The sequence below is a fragment of the Colias eurytheme genome, chromosome 6 (assembly GCF_061535395.1).
Source record: "Colias eurytheme isolate Ceu_HAF_F1 chromosome 6, ilColEury1 Martin Lab GWU primary, whole genome shotgun sequence".
Taxonomy (NCBI): Eukaryota; Metazoa; Arthropoda; class Insecta; order Lepidoptera; family Pieridae; genus Colias; species Colias eurytheme.
Genome location: NC_142985.1, coordinates 10,022,501 through 10,036,092, shown reverse-complemented (window position 1 = coordinate 10,036,092; position 13,592 = coordinate 10,022,501). Strand labels below are relative to the sequence as shown.

The 13,592-nt window shown below is 32.1% G+C and overlaps 5 protein-coding genes and 2 long non-coding RNA genes across 10 annotated transcripts in view; 2 read left to right on the top strand and 5 right to left on the bottom strand.

Annotated features, from left to right (window-relative positions):
• Window positions 1-1,078: 1,078 nt before the first annotated feature.
• On the bottom strand, window positions 1,079-5,289 carry dmrt11E (doublesex-Mab related 11E). 2 transcript variants are annotated; one of them, XM_090103101.1, is made up of 4 exons: window positions 4,656-5,289; window positions 4,039-4,183; window positions 1,550-1,809; window positions 1,079-1,479 (listed from the first exon to the last, which is right to left on the bottom strand). In XM_090103101.1, the coding sequence occupies exons 1-3, from the start codon at window positions 4,836-4,838 to the stop codon at window positions 1,580-1,582; spliced, it is 558 nt and encodes a 185-aa protein (XP_089959227.1). In that variant the 5' UTR covers window positions 4,839-5,289; the 3' UTR covers window positions 1,079-1,479; window positions 1,550-1,579. The 2 variants fall into 2 exon arrangements, with proteins under 2 accessions (XP_089959227.1, XP_089959226.1); XM_090103100.1 differs by having other exon boundaries at window positions 1,079-1,809.
• Window positions 3,470-13,592, bottom strand: part of LOC149907957 (protein rolling stone-like) — a 75,280-nt gene continuing 65,157 nt past the window's right edge. Inside the window, exon 5 of the transcript XR_016456816.1 lies at window positions 3,470-3,598. The gene's annotated coding sequence lies outside the window, so the exon portion shown is untranslated. The remainder of the gene's footprint in view (window positions 3,599-13,592) is intronic.
• The window catches only part of LOC149907966 (uncharacterized), a 13,717-nt gene continuing 6,313 nt past the window's right edge, over window positions 6,189-13,592 (top strand). The window contains exon 1 of the mRNA XM_090103098.1: window positions 6,189-6,496. The gene's annotated coding sequence lies outside the window, so the exon portion shown is untranslated. The remainder of the gene's footprint in view (window positions 6,497-13,592) is intronic.
• The window catches only part of DNAlig4 (DNA ligase 4), an 18,706-nt gene continuing 11,712 nt past the window's right edge, over window positions 6,599-13,592 (bottom strand). For all 3 annotated transcript variants that reach the window (XM_090103088.1, XM_090103090.1, XM_090103089.1), the window contains exon 13: window positions 6,599-6,991. In XM_090103088.1, coding sequence (XP_089959214.1) covers window positions 6,683-6,991 — 309 coding nt within the window. In that variant the 3' untranslated portion in view covers window positions 6,599-6,682. The remainder of the gene's footprint in view (window positions 6,992-13,592) is intronic.
• Window positions 8,859-9,770, bottom strand: LOC149907969 (uncharacterized). Its single transcript, XR_016456777.1, has 3 exons — window positions 9,704-9,770; window positions 9,382-9,562; window positions 8,859-9,039 (listed from the first exon to the last, which is right to left on the bottom strand). It is a non-coding gene; the product is annotated as an uncharacterized LOC149907969 (long non-coding RNA).
• LOC149907968 (uncharacterized) lies at window positions 10,420-10,966 on the top strand. Its single transcript, XR_016456789.1, has 2 exons — window positions 10,420-10,534; window positions 10,873-10,966. It is a non-coding gene; the product is annotated as an uncharacterized LOC149907968 (long non-coding RNA).
• Window positions 12,927-13,592, bottom strand: part of LOC149907967 (uncharacterized) — a 1,639-nt gene continuing 973 nt past the window's right edge. The window contains exons 4-6 of the mRNA XM_090103440.1: window positions 13,492-13,563; window positions 13,299-13,381; window positions 12,927-13,209 (exon numbers count right to left, since the gene is read on the bottom strand). Of these exons, the coding sequence (XP_089959566.1) occupies window positions 12,996-13,209; window positions 13,299-13,381; window positions 13,492-13,563 (369 nt within the window). The 3' untranslated portion in view covers window positions 12,927-12,995. The remainder of the gene's footprint in view (window positions 13,210-13,298; window positions 13,382-13,491; window positions 13,564-13,592) is intronic.

Below are 13,592 nucleotides of genomic sequence, written 5' to 3'. Positions count from 1 at the left end.
TGTACTTTTCGTTTCCAAAATATATAATCTTATGTACACGCTGCGGCAATTTCAAAAGTGCGTTACAGCGTTATGTATAATTATCATTTGCCATGTCAACTAATCAAAAATAATATTGCTCTAAAGTAACCAAGTATTAAACTCTGATGAAATTGCCAAATGTGTATAATAAAGAAATTTACGGTTGTGTAAATGATAGTCTCACCATATAACATTGTATAATTTATCAGTATAATATTACTTTAGATTATTTTATGTTACAATTAGTTCATTATGTATGTATATTCACGTATATGTACAACTTGCAGCACAGTTGACATGAGCGCATCACGCAACTGATGTAAAACTTAGCTTAAAAATTATTCGATTAGGTCCTTACAAAAAGAATCCATATTAACATGGAAGATTTAATTTAAAATCGCTTATAGTCGCATAAATACTCACAATGCTTTCAATTTTTTATGTACCTAGATAATGTATTTTATATTCGTCATCGTCGAGCCAAATTATATGAATCGTACTTACGTATCTATTTTGATATCCATATTGTATTTGTAACGTTTATAAAGTATTTTCATCGTTTTCTATTTATTGATATCGTTTAATTGTTCTAAGTAAATTACTGTCATATCTGTATGTATCCCGTTTGCATGATGTATTGTGTTGTAGTGAAACGTGATTGTTGCAACGTTGTGTAAATTTGCAGTGAGTACAGTGTGTTTGTGTGTCGTACGAGTCGGTCGCTGCCTCCAACGTGGCCTAACGGGCATTTACGTAGCACTACGGAAAATGGCACATGTTCAAACGCATACAAAATGTGTTAGCGATGCAAAAATATTAAATACAACTCCGCGTTCTATTTTCGTAGTGCTCTTGTACATGCTTTCAAAATTGTTCTCGTTTTTGTATCGAAATTAGTTTCTGTACTCACTGTTTGTCGGAATTGTACATAAACGCGTCACCGAGAGTACGCTACACTAAATATTTAGTACCTAATGTAAGTTCTGGTTGTATACATTGACCTCACCATAGACATTCTTTTACCATACATTTCGTTAATAAAGCACTCATTGTTCGATTATTTGGCTTTTATTTATTACATAAGCAATCCCTTACTCTTAAGTCTAGGTGAATTAAGTGTCTAAAGTGAATGGATTCTATTAGTTTAGTTTACAATTCAGTCAATCAAAATATTAATTTTCATGTCTAAACAATATCATTTCTAAATATTTTTTTAAGATTAACAAATTGTTATTTAAAATGAAGAAAGCCTGAGCCAAATTTCTCTATACCATATACCTTACAAAGATATAAGAAACAACAATATGAATAACAGAAGAAAAACCAGCTTATTTGCATTTATTTCAATATTGATTCAGAACTGTCGTAAAATACCTTACGTTCAAGCACACAGAGAAATAAGGCTTTTAAAAATTAACTTGTCACTTCATATTAGCTGAATAATTTCCATCTTGTATGCTGGAAACATAATAACATATATGCAAACAGAATATCCCACAAATATACATTTTAATAAATAGTTACGAACCACACAACCCAACTACAAAAATACTCAAGTTTATTGAACGCCAATAATAGATTCAATGGAGAAAGATATCTTCGGTCGTGGTTGTGGTTGTGGCGCATAGTTAGTGAGTAGAGCCGCTAGGAGATGTCTGCAGAATATCGCAGCGGGGGCTGGTTCGGTGTAGGGGTTGGTGGGAAGGTCTCTCTCTAACGCTGCGTCTGCAAACGCGCGCCGCTTGCGTACGCGTTCTGACCATGCGGTGTCGCTAGTTTGTGGTGCACCTGGGCAATAAGAAATTAATCATTTTACTACTATAGCACAGAATTCAATGGTAGGTAACTATAGACGTTAAACGTGCGTAATCTAACTTTATTTGTAATACAACCCATTTTTTATATTGTTTAGTCTGAGAACGTCCAGGTATGTCTAATTATTAATTGTCTATCCAATAGCCATGCTATAATAAATAATGATAAATAGATGGCTAAATATTTCAGCTCTGAACGTGAAATTACAAAATTGTTATGAAAATTTACAAGTAACTATACGCAAACTGTGTGAATTAAAAAAATGATTCACGATTACACTGGCAATGCAACAAATGATGTACCGAAACAAATATCTCATAACACGAACACATTCGTTGAAATGAACTTTTTGGCGCCCGTCGAGATATCATTCACCCGGGCGGAAAGACATGTTTACAGTCAACAGCGCTGTAATACGACACCGCGACAAAGAGCCGCGCCTCTGAATTTTCTTGTAAAACAATCTTCACATTTTTTAGAGCCCATAAAAATAGTTAAAAGATATTTAGTTTTTTCTTAATAGACTGTGAAATGTTACCGACTCTTAGATGACAGCTTTTGTTCTTTAATGAAGGGGACATGAGACGCGTCGTTCAACTTTTTATTACGGCTGCGGTGCCTATTTTTAATTGTTTGAAGAGTATCTTTTTACATTACGGCAAATTACCAAGTGTCTAACATCACACCTACATAATAGTGTGGAATGTAACGACTCTATTTCTTCCCGAAATAAAAATTGTTTCCCTTGACGATGTTAGTGTTAACTGTTACGCAAGTTGTTTTAAGTTTTGAGAAAAATTGTAATAACGAGGAACATTTTTGTTTACATTAAGTGAATGAGTTAAAGTTAAAAGCTGGTTCCTCTTAAATACACAACTTTAACCCGAGTCAATGTTCCAAAGTAAATATTTGTTCAGCTAATTCGCATTGTACATTTCAGTAGTCGGAAACGAAACACACGACAGTGTGATCTCGCTTACAACAATAACAAATATCTGAGTGGTTTACAGTTTAACACGAGTGACGAGACATTCACTAAAAATAATATTTAAACAATCAGAATTTGTATGTTTTGTTTTTGCTTAACAAGTGTCATTTGTTAATAATATAACACCCATAAAATAATGTCGGTACTTATAGTAGGTACTGATTCACGTAACTATTTTAATTCATAGAAACTATAGATTTTTTTAACAGCTTTGCAGCTTTAAAGCTTCCTATGCTCAAATTTTATTTATTATGCTAAACACTCCGTGCCTAGTTAACAAAACTTAGGGACTTCATCATGGTAATGCTTATTGCACGCCTCATAAGCGAAGCGTTGAGGTGGGTACTACTGTCACTTCGCGCAAAACATCTGATTTTTCAAACTTAAAATGTCTTTATGTATCATACATTGCACTTGTAAGATAATACATACACACACATATTAAGAAAAAACACTATTTTTAACATTCATGATATTTTTGATGTCATTTTTGTTATTTAAACTAGTTAAAAAACAGTTTAAAAAAGTTCTGTCTTGGACGTCCGTGTGTCTGTATGTGCGGAGGATTTTCTTGTTAACACGATAGCGACCGAAATACTTTACTAATCGAGTCTTTTTTTTTCTCTTACGCTTGAGTATGCTCAGGAATAGAACCCTTTCATTTTTCAGGGTCTGATTCGATGTGGTTTAATTGTTATTAAATAAACAAAAATAATAATTAATAAATAATTATTAAAAAAAAATTATGAGGCGTGCACTTTTGGATTTTCCAAACTTTTTTGAACTTTATTTAAGCTGTTGGTAAATTGTAGATACAGCGAAGTGCAGTTTGCAAAATAGGTAGGTATAATTATTAATCGTGGCGAACTTTCCTCCCGACGCCCGCCTAGTTAGAGAAAAACCTGCACCTTTCCGTGGGATTTCCGCGATAAAACCTTATTCTATGTCCTTCATTAGGTCTCAAGCTATCTCTGTAGGTATCAGGTCTCAACTCTCAAGTTATCTTGTCTATAATATTCTGCCAAGAACCCTAACGTCTCGCATGGGCCTTTGGCACCAGGGCACAGATAAGAAACCTACTAGACTTGTAGAATTATTATTGGATAGGTTATGCAACCAATCCAATAATAATTAATATTAGTAATTGGTTCATTTTATTTTCTTTTATACTAACTTATTAATTACTTAAATTAACTAAGGTAGAGTCAACTTACCATAATTAGCCGGTGCAACAGGGTACGTGCGTGATATTTGCATACATCGCAACCGCGCTCGGTACGCACGCTTGCGGGCTGCGAGCGCGGCCGCTTCGCCGTCGCGGGCCGTGCCACCCGCACTTTGTTGGCGACGGAGAGCTACCTATTAGTTAAAGAAAATATTTGTACTTTACAGATTATTTTCCGTAAAAATAAATTTTTAATGTTATTTTGGTGCGTTTCATTTTAAGCGAGTATTTAGATTTTTAACACGATTTAATCTCAAACCCCCCACGCAAAGTGTAGTGCAGTTCGAAACGTCGATAGGTATAGGTAAGCAATATTATAATGAATTAATGAGGAAATCGCGTTTAAAATTCGTTAGTCTTTACATTCTAAACTTCGGTACAACTTAAGTTAACAGTTACTCTCTTACTTAGGTATGTGTCTAGTAACGATAAGGGTAAATTTAGGTAGGTAGGTACCTTAATTGCATTTTAAGTATTTCTAATGGAGGAAAAGGATATTTTACACTTTACTTTAAACACACTTTTACAGATAAGATCCGAATTTTCTTCAGACACCTGGGGCTAGACAGCTGCGATAAAATATAATATAATATATTAAAACCTTACCTGTGCAGCCATTACTCTCTGCCTCTCTAGCACCAACAAGCAGCCAGGGCAGCGACAATCTCGCCAACGACACAAGCGTTTGTGACCCTTCAAACAGGAGATGACCCCATGGTTCCTGCACCTCGCACACTTCGGTGTTCGAAGAGCTTTACGAACACCTTCTTCTGCGTTTTCACTTTGCATTTTACATCAATTAAATGCTCTGAATCACAGTTTGCAAAATAGTTTGCACAATTTGCAAAATAGCCACCCACATACAACCATCAGTTTGTTTTCAACACATTGTACCTATTCACTATTTGTGAAGTATTATAACAGAAGTAATATTTATATGCGAGAGAAAGTTAAATTTTAAATGATGCACGAATCATGTTCGCGCTGAAACTACTTTTCAGAGTATGATAGCTGAAGCTTTTGATGTGCAAACGTTTAAAGCGTATTATGCTCCGCCCAGCTTCTTCGCTATTGGTCGATCTTTGTAGGGGCGGATAGCGATAGAAACAATATTGTACTACATTTTTACGTTATTTTTTTAAAGTGATACATTTATGATTTGTTGGTTGTTTGTAGAGTTCACACCAGCTGTGCATTAGAAGTAGCAAAAAAATAAACACAACTGTTATTGTGAATATTAACTCTTCATACTGTCCTTTTCCAAAAACTGCTACTTTGATAAACAAACAACTCTTTAGTTTTTTAGGTTGTAAATTGTAATGTAGTATGATTTTAATTTGAAATACCTACCTAACATAAACGAGAGCCCTTTCTTAACAATATTGCAATTCGAAACTAATGTGTTAAAATTTTAATTAAATGGACGTATGTTTCATTAGGTACGTATAGATCTTTGTTTATGTAACGTAAAGAAATAAATTAACAGAAATAAACTTTTTAGTATTTTCATACATGCAGCGTCGATTTTGAAGTTATCTACAGTTTCATTTTTAAGTCGAGTTTTACAAGTAACGGTTACATTGGTTATAGGTAGGTAGGTACATGAAGGATAAGGAGTGTTCTGCTTTTGTCTGACTAGTAAACGAAATTAAATCAATCCTAGTTCCTACGCAATTATAAATAAGAATGTAATAAAGTTACCTACATATTATATTCCTTCTCTCAGAAGATTTTATTTAGTCTGCAAAGTATCATTACGAATGAAAATGATACCCCATCTCGAGCGGCGATTTCCAATTAGCACTCAAATTTCAATCGCAATAGCCAATGTCCAATAAATTGAGATTATACGATACTAGCAATAATGATATAGCTTTTCAATGAATCGTAGAATCGTGAGAAGGTATTCATAGTTTTGTTACCATGTTTGTATCGATCAATATATAAAGGAATTGATTGGGTAGGTATCTATACCTACCTAAGGACCTATACATACTTATAGAACAGTTAAGTGCATGTGTTGTTGTACAGAATATCAGATGCTTTATTAAAAACAAAAGTTTCAAAGGAACAACATACGATTGTGAGCAATAATCGTGAGCCGATGAGGCGCAACGATAGAACCATTAGGTAGCAAATTACATCTCACAAAGATCACTCTGTGAACGTATCGGTTTCGATACGGGTCCGTGCTGTTCATTTTACGAGCCATTGCATTTGATTATATTGTGTACATTTGTAGTGAATTAAAGTTTATTTTATATATCGGAAACAAAAAAGAAGATATCTCATGCAGACAAATTTAAGTTGCCTAGTTACGTGTAGTTTGAAACAATTGTATCTTTTGCCTGTATTATTCCCGATTTTATATACCTACATTCTATAGGGTGAGTGAGTCCAATTTAAAATTCAAAGTCTACTGGCAATTGTGGGAATATTTTTATTAGGTAAATATGTAGTGTAAGCTCTCAAAAACGTCGCAAAAACATTGTATTATGAAGACTTATAGTTATTATTTTAATGAGAGAATGGGTAAATAAAAGTCAATATAGGAAAATATTATTTTATTACACAGTACAGTTTATATCCATAAACTTTTTATATAAAAATATTTTTTTTCAAGTGTAGGTAATTCACGAGACTGGCACTAACTTCTTCATTTCTAAACATTTATCAAACCACTCTTGAGACACGATTTTAACGTCGCCATTATTATTAATGCGTTGTAATTCTTGTCTATCCGTTTCCTTTGATATCACAATGTGAGTTAAAAAGTCACTTTTATCACATATTCTGGCTCCATAAATCTTCGCTAGAGCTGAGCGTATGGGATCGTTCATAAAATGTATTGAACATTGTCTTAGAAATGAGAATGGGTTGTTTTCGCCAAACAGTTGTTGGTCTAGTTGCGCCATTTCTTTTGTTGTCGGGTAAACGGGATCCTGTCAAACATAACGTTACTTTATTTACATTTTTTTTTATATGGGCTATTTCACACGCAGGGGAAATGTTGTGAAATGCCCAATATATTACGTAGATACCTACTATAATTTTTAATACATTTTACAATGTAATTGTAAATGGATCACAACGTTGACACGTATAATTGGGCCCTTTTAAAGTTAGCTTCTTGACTAGAACAAAGATAAATATGAAGTGCAGAAAATGTCCTATGTCTTCCCTGTTTATAAACTAATATTAACTGATTAATTTTTTCTGATAATTTTCCGACATCTTAATATTATAGACATTGTACTTTTTGTATACCATCAGGGGGGTAACCGGCACCTTTAGAATAACAGTCTTATTATGGGTACGTTTTGTTGCGTTCAAAAAATAATCTTACTTTTTTGGCACCGGGACCTTCTAAAACATATGTAAACCAATTGCAACAAGACTGTTTCGAGCGGTTTCGAGACGTCAATCGAAAAATTGGAACCGGCACGCTCTTTTTGACATTTAGCATTCTTGTTATAATGTCAATAATGACAGTTTTAAGCAATTTTAGTGAAGTTGTAAATATGGAACTTTTATAACATTATTTTGAATATTATTAAAAGAATACACATCAAATTTAAGTGAAACGTATGTAGATGGAAATCTATTTAATAAATGAAGCTTTTAAAGAAGATAATACATTTATAATATTAAAAATGCAAAATTAACATAACTACATCGGGTTGTTCCAAGAAAAGGCTTCAAACCTTTTGATTTAAGAAGAATCGTGTAAATAATTTATTATTGCGAAGTGCGCAATCGTCGCGAGTCTCTATGAGATATGGGGGCATCATATGAACAATCTTAAAATACAATTATAACCTACAGGTTTATCTGTGTAAGATAAAAGTAATGTAAGTACCATACCCAATGCAAATCTTAAGAGTATATTTAAAAATACGTTTGTTTATGTACACATTCTCCACTTGTTATTTCTCTAGGTATATAATAAAATGCAACCCTACTTATTCTCTAAACATAAATTTTATCTAATACCTACTTAATGTAAATCTATAAAAGATTGTTTATTATTTCTTCTTGATTCAATATATTTTATCATGTTATATTATTTATATAATAAAACACTTAAAAGTAAATCTACACTCAAATGCACTACCCATATTATACTTATGTTAGGGATCTCATTTAATTTTGAGAAATAATACCATTATTTATTTCCAGATTCTACAATCAATTCCAAGCACTAGGGATAAGATTACCCAGCATAACCACATGGAAGCATTGATAGTATTCAAGAAGCTATAAAGTGCCAGCGCAACATGGATATATTTTTTTCAATAGGAAGCAATATCATGCTTTAAATGTATTAGTGCAATTAAAAACATATTTTATAAATCCAAAATCTTTATTTAGTCCTTTTTATTTATTCATTGACAAAACATTTGCTCCTTTACTTCTCTTGATAACATTTATATGAATATAAAAAAATGTAATAAAACGTGGAATTATTTGAAAATAGATTCAATTCTATTTAGCTTAAATATTTATTAAAAACAATTAGGTAGATATACATATAACTCAAATCCAAATTTGTAAGTTAATAGCATATTAAAAACACCCTTGATTAAAAAAATTAAATTTTATTTATAGTAAGTACCAGCCTTTAAAACTTAAAATGCAATAAACAAAAACTTTATATTTACATCACAATGAATAATTCCTACACTAATAGATTAATGGTATTATTGTATTTGCATAATATAGAGTAAATAAATAATTTAAAAACTTGCAGTACTTATGTATACTTTTAATTTCATCTTTATTAAACTTAGAATGAAAACAATGTAGGTACTATATTAAGGTACAATTAAATTTTTACATTTTCAGATGTATGATACAAATATGAATATTTTAAGTGTAGACTGTAGACATGGTGGCGCCTCCCCCAACTTGAAGTTCTCACTACCACATGATCATCTCCCAAGCCGGTACTTCCTTGTTCAATGTTTGGGCAAGCCGGCAATCAACACAACTGTGAAAGATAAATTGGATTTAAACTGATTCTTTGTTGCTTTAAAATTTAATAAGTACATTTAATATGTTCATTTTTATTATTAAAGGGCTTGTCATGGTGTATGTAATTTTAGATGTTTTTTTAAACAATGTCGGTATAGTTTGTTAAATAATAAATACTTTATTTGTTAATCATTTTTCAAGTATTTTAACATTTTAGTTGTTTATCTTGCAATTCTTAATATCGTATTAAAAAAAAAAGTTAAATGTGTAGCTGTGTAATTCCTTACAAAACTGTTAATATAAGTAGCTTCTAACCAAACATAGATAGTTTTGCTTATAAATTAATATAAATATTTACTTTGGACCAGCTGCTCTAGTTTTTGTGAACTCCCAAATCATTTGCACTTAAACTTTCAGCAGAGAATTCTATCAACTTCGTCTCATCATAACTTTTACCTCGTTGGGAGTTATTCATGTACCTATCTTTGTCTTTGTAACTTCGGGGTCAGGGAGCTTCGCGCACTCTGCACAATGTTCTGCTGCAAGTTAAATAAAAATTACTTCAATTAAGTAACAATAATCAAAACAGACGAAATTATGCAAAAACCAAAACTTTATTCGTAAAAATATATCTCTGTAGTCTGTTATCATAAATCGTCCTTACTCGTACTTTATCTTACCTTGCTATTTCAATATTGCTTTTTCGCACTTTCTCATTTATCCAGAGATGAGATTCACATATTTAAGCTTATATTTATCTGAAATTTCATAATTATGAGGACAGTGACATGACATTTTGATTTTTGACGTTTAATGTTCGATACAAATCATTACGACTTGGCCTAAAAGCCTCGTAGCCAAGCCATTAATCTTAAAAAAATAGACAAAACTTCGGAATTCATTCGCTCATTGGACATTTTATGCAATCGTATAGTAATCATGTTTTAAATTCTCACGGTACCAAAATAAAGTAAGATTATTTTGTGAACTCAACAAAACAAGGTTGTTATTATAAAAATGGCGGTGATTGAAAATTAAACGTCAAAAATCCAAATGTCATAATCACTGTCCTCGTATTATTAACTAAAATTTGGTTATATCAAATTGAAAAATTGCGAAAGATAAGTAATATGCATTAAATAATGCATGAAAGAGGCATGAAAGAGCAATTGAAATAGCAAGGTAAGATAATATACGAGTAATAAATATATCTAAAACATTGAACGATTTATGATAACACAGATATTATATTTTTACGAATAAAGTATTGGTTTTTGCATGATTTCGTCTGTTTTGATTATTGTTTATTGAAGTAATTTTTATTTAACTTGCAGCAGAACATTGTGCAGAGTGCGCGAAGCTCCCTGACCCTGAAGTTACACAGACAAAGGTACATAAATAACTCCCAACAAGTTAAAAGTTATGATGAGACGAAGTTGATAGAATTCTCTGCTGAAAGTTTAAGTGCAAATGATTTGGGAGTTCACAAAAACTAGAGCAGCTGGTCAAAAGTAAATATTTATATTAATTTATAAGCAAACCTATCTATGTTTGGTTAGAAGCTACTTATATTAAAAGTTTTCTAAGGCATTGTACCTACACATTTAAGTTTTTTTTAATACAATATTAAGAATTGCAAGACAAACAACTAAAACGTTGAAATACTTGAAAAATTATTAACATATAAGGTATATTTAACAAACCATACCGACATTGTTTAAAAAACTTCTTTTTAGACGTTTACATACACCATGACAAGCCCTTTAATAATAAAAGTAAACATATTAAATGTACTTATTAAATTTTAAAGCAACAAAGAATCAGTTTAAGTCCAATTTATCTTTCACAGTTGTGTTGATTGCCGGCTTGCCCAAACATTGAACAAGGAAGTACCGGCTTGGGAGATGATCATGTGGTAGTGAGAACTTCAAGTTGGGGGAGGCGCCACCATGTCTACAGTCTACACTTAAAATATTCATATTTGTATCATACATCTGAAAATGTAAAAATTTAATTGTACCTTAATATAGTACCTACATTGTTTTCATTCTAAGTTTAATAAAGATGAAATTAAAAGTATACATAAGTACTGCAAGTTTTTAAATTATTTATTTACTCTATATTATGCAAATACAATAATACCATTAATCTATTACAGCCTTACTTATAAACGTCTCTCAAATTTAAGAGCCCCTCTTAGCTGTTGATCAACGTTTTTTTCACTTATAAACCCAATTCAGTGTTGAGAGGTGTATAAGTAACAGTTATATAATGTCAAAATTTAAGAAACGTCCGACCCTGCTTTAAAAGGCTTTAAATCTATTTGAGAGACATCATGGCGGATATTATTGTCAAACAGCTGTTGTCAATAGTTGCAAATAATAAAGTTATATTAGTGTTTTTTATTATTTTTGCAATAAAATGGATATAAATGATACCTTGATCGACGATTTTACCAATGATGTGCAGGAGATTCGTTATTTTAATATTCGTAGGCGACAAAGAAAAAATTATAAACAGAGGGTGAATCCTTTGGACCTCGACGAAGAGGAATTCCGGTCGAGGTATAGATTCGGAAAGAATAACATGCAACAAATCATTAATTTGATTCGGGATGACCTTCGCGTGGACACTCGAGGGGGCGGTATTCCAGTGGAACTGCAAGTGATGGCAGTTATTCGATATTGGGGCCGGCATGAGGTAGATGTGACTTTTGTGCTCTAGTTTTGGATATATACAATAGAAAAGCCTGTATAACGACCTATTACATTACAGATCCAAGAAGATTGTGCTGACATTCACGGAATGAGTCAACAGACACTTTCCCGTTTGTCCCGAAATGTTGCTATTGCGTTAGCTTCTAAAAGTTCGCGTTATATTAATATGCCGTCGAACTCAACCGAGGAAGCCAAAGCAATTAGGAAATTTGAGGCCATATGCGGGATGAAGCGTATCATTGGTGCAATAGATTGTACTCATATTAAGATACGCAAAGTGAGTGGAGAGGCTGGACAGTACTATGTTAATAGGAAGGGACATTACTCCATTAACACTCAAGTATGAACATTGTACAATAACATTTTAGTTTGATCATAGTGTATTTAAAGTAATAAATTTTCATTGTTATGTGTGCTTTTATGTGTTTCTAATCTTATATATAAAAATGAATCGCAAAATGTGTTGGTAAGCGCATAACTCGAGAACGGCTGAACCGATTTCGATAATTCTTTTTTTATTATATTCCTTGAAGTACGAGAATGGTTCTTATGTAGAGAAAACGTAAACATGTACCACGGGCGAAGCCGGGGCGGACCACTAGTTTATAATAATATTGACAATAATTACAGGTAGTATGTGACTCTGACCTTAAAATCTGCGATATTGTGTGTCACTGGAGAGGAAGTACACATGATTCCCGCATATATAGAGAAAGCTCAATAAAGCGGAGGTTTGAGGAGAATGAATTTCATGGGAAGCTGATTGGAGATAGCGGGTATCCTTGTACTTCGCATCTTCTAACACCAATATTAAGACCAAGGACACAGGCAGAAGAAAGGTACAACCTGAGTCACATACGAACGAGGAATACTGTAGAGCGTTGCTTTGGCGTGTGGAAACAAAGATTCCGCATACTCAACGAAACAATGCGAGGGTCTCTGCAAGTGATCAAGACCACTATTGTTGCTTGTGCAGTTTTGCACAATTTAGCAATACTCTTTAATGAGTCTATTTTAAATCAAGGTATTTGTGCAAACTAATATGTAAACAAAGTATATTTAATAATGCCATTGATACATAAAAAATAAGCATATTTTAATACTTTATTTTGTATTTTTCTAGATCCTTCAGGCCTTGAAAATCAATTATTAATCTATCCAACAGCTGTCCCTGATAATATAGAAGATGAAGACGAAAATATAAACAGGGCCATTTATATTGAAACTTATTTTAATCAATAAAAACCATATTTTATTATTTTTCAAAATTTATTTTCTTTTTTAAATATTCCTCCTCTAATGCAAGTATTTGCAGCTTCTTTCTCTCTTGTTCTATTCTTAATAGGTGAAGCTCCCTCTCTTGTTCTAACCTAATTAGATGCAACTCTTGTTGTTGCTTCATTAATTCCTCCCTGCTTTTTTTTGCAAGGAGGAATAATTGATGCTCGTAATTAGAATTTGATTTCCCACTGTAAAAATAACATAAACATTAAGCATTATTTCACATAAATCACAGCTGAACAATAAGCACAGGAAATTTTCAACATTACATACTTACGTTTTTTTTGGTTTAGCTTTGAAAATATGATGTGTAGGTTTTGTTATTCGTGGCAATTCAGTGGAGAAATTTGGCAATTCAGGCTAAAAAAAATAATTATTTTAAAATAATATAAATTTTATTTATTATACTGATATTTTTGTATAACATAACTGATAAAAATATTATACAAATTATTATATAATATGATTACCTTTGCATGTGCAGTGCTTTCATCATTTTCATTCAATTTCAATGTATCATCAGCAGACTCCTTAGTAACTTCCTATAAATATATAAAATATAATTACTCAA

Coding starts and splice junctions, on each gene's coding strand:
- dmrt11E (XM_090103100.1), bottom strand. CDS start 4,838: ATGCAAAGTGAAAACGCAGAAGAAGGTGTTCGTAAAGCTCTTCGAACA. Junction 4,184..4,655: donor AGAGAGTAATGGCTGCACAG/GTAAGGTTTTAA, acceptor TTTAACTAATAG/GTAGCTCTCCGTCGCCAACA. Junction 1,810..4,038: donor TGTTGCACCGGCTAATTATG/GTAAGTTGACTC, acceptor CTTATTGCCCAG/GTGCACCACAAACTAGCGAC.